Source organism: Carlito syrichta, unplaced genomic scaffold, assembly GCF_000164805.1.
Source record: "Carlito syrichta isolate Samal-C Ts95f unplaced genomic scaffold, Tarsius_syrichta-2.0.1 Scaffold307204, whole genome shotgun sequence".
Lineage (NCBI taxonomy): Eukaryota > Metazoa > Chordata > Mammalia > Primates > Tarsiidae > Carlito > Carlito syrichta.
The window spans coordinates 1-5201 of NW_007251300.1; the positions used below are offsets into that span (position 1 = coordinate 1).

The 5201-nt window shown below is 47.7% G+C and overlaps 1 protein-coding gene across 1 annotated transcript in view; it reads right to left on the bottom strand.

Moving 5' to 3' along the window:
• Nucleotides 1–1865: 1865 nt before the first annotated feature.
• LOC103266490 (putative tetratricopeptide repeat protein 41) overlaps nt 1866–5201 on the bottom strand; it is a gene marked incomplete at its 3' end in the record, with an annotated part of 31613 nt that continues 28277 nt past the window's right edge. Inside the window, exons 8-11 of the mRNA XM_021715586.1 lie at nt 4240–4438; nt 3236–3414; nt 2541–2624; nt 1866–1968 (exon numbers count right to left, since the gene is read on the bottom strand). Of these exons, the coding sequence (XP_021571261.1) occupies nt 1866–1968; nt 2541–2624; nt 3236–3414; nt 4240–4438 (565 nt within the window). The remainder of the gene's footprint in view (nt 1969–2540; nt 2625–3235; nt 3415–4239; nt 4439–5201) is intronic.

Sequence of the window (5201 nt, forward strand, 5' to 3'; positions counted from 1 at the left end):
CCTGGCTCCAAGCCCCAAAAGAAGGATGTGGCTCTGGACTGGCTCACCTTCAAAGTCCTCTCTGCTGGTCATCTATCAGATGCAACTTTCCCAAGGACCTGCCGCAAGGAGGACCAAGCCTGGGGCCAAGCCAAATGGGCAAAAAGCCCCAGAGGAGAAGTGGGTTCAAGAGTCTGAACATCATGCATCATTTCCAGGCAACCTAAGAAGTTAGGCTTTCTATTCACCTTGAAGTACCAGGCAGAGCCAAACATCACGCTCCAGAGGGAGGAACTAAGAGCTGGGTGTGCATGCTGAACCAGAGAGATCGCCAACACCACTGACTCCCCATCTGACTAATGGAGCTCCTTCTGGCTCTCTCCTGTCACTCCAAATACTGCATGGCTTCTGTCCCCGACACTGCCCCTTTGGAAGTGTGCCCTGTTTGGGTCCATGGCCATGTCAGTTACCCAGTCATCTGAGTCAGAACAGTGGGAGTCATCTCTGACTCCTCCATCTCCGGCACCCCCCTGATGATCAAGTCCTGGAGATTCTATGCCAAACCTTTCACCCCTCTTCTGAGCCAACACTGCCTGTTACCTGGGTCATTACCCCTAGCAGGTCTCCTTGAAGCCAAACTTGTCCCTTTCCATTTCATTCTCTATATGACATCCAAAGTAGCCTTTCAGAACCAAACCTGAAACCATCTTGGCTTGAATTCCTGATGGCTTCCCGCTGCTCTCAGGATCAGGGGAGAATCCTTAGCATGGCTCCATGCCTCAGCCCCTGCCTGCCTCTGAAGCCACAGGGCGCCCCCTCACTGTCCACCCTCTCTTGCAGCCAGACTGGACTGTTGAATTCTTCAGATTCTCTATTCTCCCCCTCATCACTGGATTCCTGGATTCCTACCCCTCATCACTCTGTCAGATTCCAGACACGGTGACACCTCCCTGTCTAAGCTCCATGCCACCACCTTAAACCATGCCTCTCAGGCCGGATTGTTTTATACTGTCTATCATTTGCACTTGGTCATAAGCTCCATGAAGGCAGGAGCCATGTCTGTCTTATCACTGCTATACCCTTGGCATCTAGCCCACACTTGGCACAAGCAGTCACTTCAAGTAATTTGGAGGAGTGACAGCATTCGCTCAGGCCTCTTTATTAGAAAGAAGAGCAGAAATGAACTGGCAGGCATCTCCCACGATTACACACTATAAAACAAGATTTCTCCCAAAATTCTTGGAAAGACTCGTTCAGTTAAGGGGCACCCAGGAGGGCAGATCGATCCAGTGCTGTGCGTGGCCACATAACCACAGTAGGAAAAAAGTGTTTGGATGCCCCAGACAGTCGACCAGATGGCTGTAATCCCTCCTATGGCAGTGATATGGGATTCTGGCTGTAATTCAGTCTTGTTCTGATGAGTCTAATACATTTTCCTATTGCTTTGGTGACAAGTACCTGGCCTTGGGACTTCTTCTCCAGCAACCCATGAGGACGGTAGAGATGCGAGGATGGATATGAGAGATTCTATGGAAGGAAAATCTACAGGACTCAGCCATGAGTGGACATGAGGGCTGTTAAAGCGATTATAGATGCTAGGACTTCCTGCTGAGAGGCCTCTGGGGGCCCAGAGTGACACAAAGACTAACCCGCAGGATGTTGGAAGCCAGCAGGGCAGCATCATGCTAACAGAATCACCGGAAGAGCCCTGGGGGTGTTTCCCACCTAATTCAAAGGGACACATTCTGAACTAGGCTCATTTACATCCAGAAAATCCTCTCACAGTGAAATATTTGTTGACTTCTTCAACTCTGAGCCCTCAGCCCTTCCATCCCCATAAACCATGTCATGATAAGCAGTTGTGGCACCACCTGGAGGACTCTTACCCTCCCTTGGAGATCTCATCTTCCTCTGGTAAGCGGTCAGCTTCCTGCACAGAACCGCCCCCTCCCGCATCCCTAAGCCCTGACATTTCTGGATGGGTCCTGGCTTCATTCAGCAGACACGTATCTTCATGAGTATTGCTTCCACATGGAAGATTACTGGATCAGACAAATTCCAAAATTACATAAACCATGCATGGCGCAAGAATAAAGGCAATGCTAGATGTTTAAGAAGCAAAAGGGGCACAGGTACAGTAAAGCCCAGGTCTATTCCTAACCATCTGGGAGACCTCAACAAGTTTCCTCTCTGAGACTCAGTTTCCTTCATTTCAATCAAGATTTTACTAGCATCATAGCAGTTTTATGAGACTTGAGAAAAACAATACACATTAAGTGCTTCACTTAGAGCCTGGCATATAACAAGTGCTCAGAATCTGTTATGCTCACTAGACTGTAAACTCTAGGGGTGCAGGGATTGCATTTCCCTGTTCATTGCTGTGTCAATGGGTCCATCAGTTCACGGCCCACGGAAGTACCCACTTGATATTTGTTGAAAGAATGAATAAAGGTTGTTACTCTGTTCAAACAGCCAGGAAATACAGGATGAAAGAGAGAGACAAGGAGGGGAGGGCAGGCAAAGGGGCCTACTTATGGAGAGCAAAGGGAAGAAACACTCACCCAAGTCACCCAAGCAGAAAGTCAAAGAGTATCTGTTCCCATCTGGATGGAGGCCACCTCGGCAGTACTGGACGACAAAGAGGACTAAGTGTTGGAGAGGAGTGAGTGATGGAGAAGACTGAGGGATCGGGAGGACTGAGTGATGGGGAGGACCAAGCGATGGAGAGGACTGAGCAATGGGGAAGACCAAGTGATTGGGAGGACTGAGTGATGGGGAGAATTAGTGCTACCCCTATCAGTAGCAAAGGGAATACAGAAAGAACAAATCTGGGGAAACTCTAAACTAATTTAGGTTTTCACTTGTTTAATTTGAAGAGTCAACTTGTCACTAAGGAAGGCTGTGGATCAAGCAAAAATACCACGACTAGCTCTCCTGAAAGGGACTCCAAAGGGAGGTCAAGGCTGGAAAGACAGGTGTTAGGGCTGCAGCCAAGTCACGAGTACATCCAGAGAGAAGTGTTAGGGCCAGACCCTGGAAAACAACTACCGCCAGAAGATAAAGGGAGGCCATTTCAAAATTAACACCCTTTCCTGACTTCTTGTCTTCAGAAATTGTTGGCTTCAACTGTGCGGAGGAGTGATCAGTGAGGTGTGTTGGACTGGTCAGAATTACGTAAGGAGATGAGAGCTTAGGGAGTTTTGACCACGCCCCATCCCAGCACAAAGGACCACAGAAGCATGGTCCCACGCTGTACCTGAGAGCGTACACCGCTTCCTCATTTTATGGCACTGGTCTGCTTTCATCTCGGCCACCGAGAGTAAATAGGCACCAGAAGCATCATAGCCGGTCTCCAACAGCACATTCCAGTAGTGAACGAGGTGTAGCCGTGTCCAGAAACTCGGGTTTTGGATCTTTGATATGAAGTCTGTGATGCTTGTGACACAGTGTATTAATGGACACATTTTAGTATTTCATGCCTTGAAGAAGCTCTTCTACCATATTTTATTAGCCCATTCATACTTCTTACCTAACATGACTTTGTAAGTCACCAGATACCTAGGAGCCTTTCACTCTTCAGCAGTCAGAGCCAGTTCTCTTCAAGGTTCAGAATGCCTCCTCCTAGGGGCAGCCTCCCTGGATCTGCCAGGCAGAGCCCCCCACCCCGGGCTTGGACACTCATTTATTGTGCCACTGCTGCAGTGAAGCATGACCACCGTCTGGTCCCACATCTTCCCCCACTAGATGGACAGCACCACTAGATGGAAAGGCTTAGGGCTATACCTACTGATGTCTGTACCCTCTGGGCCTAGCACAGGGGATATAGATAGATGTTAGCTGAATCAATGCTTAATAGGAAAAGAAGGAAGGGGCAGGGCAGGGAAGGGAGGTGGTTGGGAGAGAGTGGCGGGGAAGTGAAATAGCACAGGGAAGAGAACCTAGCCAGTCCCCTTAGCCTTTCGCACCCTTCCTCCTCATCCTCCTCTCTCCAAAATGTCACCTCACTTTGAGGGGAATTCATGTGGGGTCAAGAGAGGATACGAACACACTGCAGAGCCAGACAGATCAATTGCAGCAACCCTGGGACCCATCAGCAGGAGCTGAGGCCAGAGGACGGGCCCATCCAAATGAATGAGTGAGTGGGTAAATGAATGAGTGAATGAACACATCTTGTTTGAGAGATCCATGGGCATCTAAACAGCACTGGTAAAAGGAAGAGTGAACCGTGCCTAAACACAATGTCAACAGAGGAAGACTCACCTCGGGCTTGAGAGGAAGTCGCACAGCTCGGCCCAGCACCCACTCATCTTCATGTGCCATGGCAGCTCTTGGTACACTCTCCAGAAAGTGCTTTGCTGCTGGAAATATCTGATCAAGACTTGGTGAAAATGGGTTTTCTTGTAGTTCGCTGGGTTCCGAAATGTGTACGAACTGCTTTCTCTGACAGGAGTGATTGCTCCTATTTAAAAATCAAGTACAGATTAACACATCTGACTTTTTAGTGTATAGAACTACTATGGCAAAAATATGACAGCTCTGTGGCCATAGTTAAAGAAATAAAAGTCAAGGGAGCTAAAAAAAAATTGTGTCTTATACATAAGCCTAAATTTACCAAAGGATTAATTAGTTACAGTTATGATCACTGACCTAGAATTTGAAGTTTATGAGCATGTTGATTTTTCATGCCAAATCTTCCCCCTCCTCCAAGGAATGTCTGAAACCCACTTTTCTATTTTAAATATGCACAATGGTTACTGCTTATATAAGCACTTCTAAACATTTGAAGACGTACATTTTGGAACAATCTATTGCCTGCATATAGGCCAGGGAGTAGCTGAGCAAACAAATGGTAAGTTCAGTGTTGGAACCAGAATTTCTACATCTTCATTTCTAAAGAGGAAAAGTTCTGGTAGATCATACTACCTAGAAATAAACATCTTGAAAAACAAAAGTGTTTTATTTAATTAAATCCTAGTGATAGCTATCTTTGAAAACTAAAATAGAAGCATTTTTAAATTTTCTGCTTGTTGGTTGAGTACAGTGGCTCATGCCTGCAATCCTAGCACTTTAGGAGGCCAAGTCAGGTGGATCTCTTGAGGCCAAGAGTTTGAGACCAGCCGGGCTCGGTGGCTCAGCCTGTAATCCCGCGCCTTTGGGAGGCTGAGGTGAGTGGATTGCCTGAGCCCGCGGGTTCGAGACCCGCCTGGGCAGCGAGACCTCAT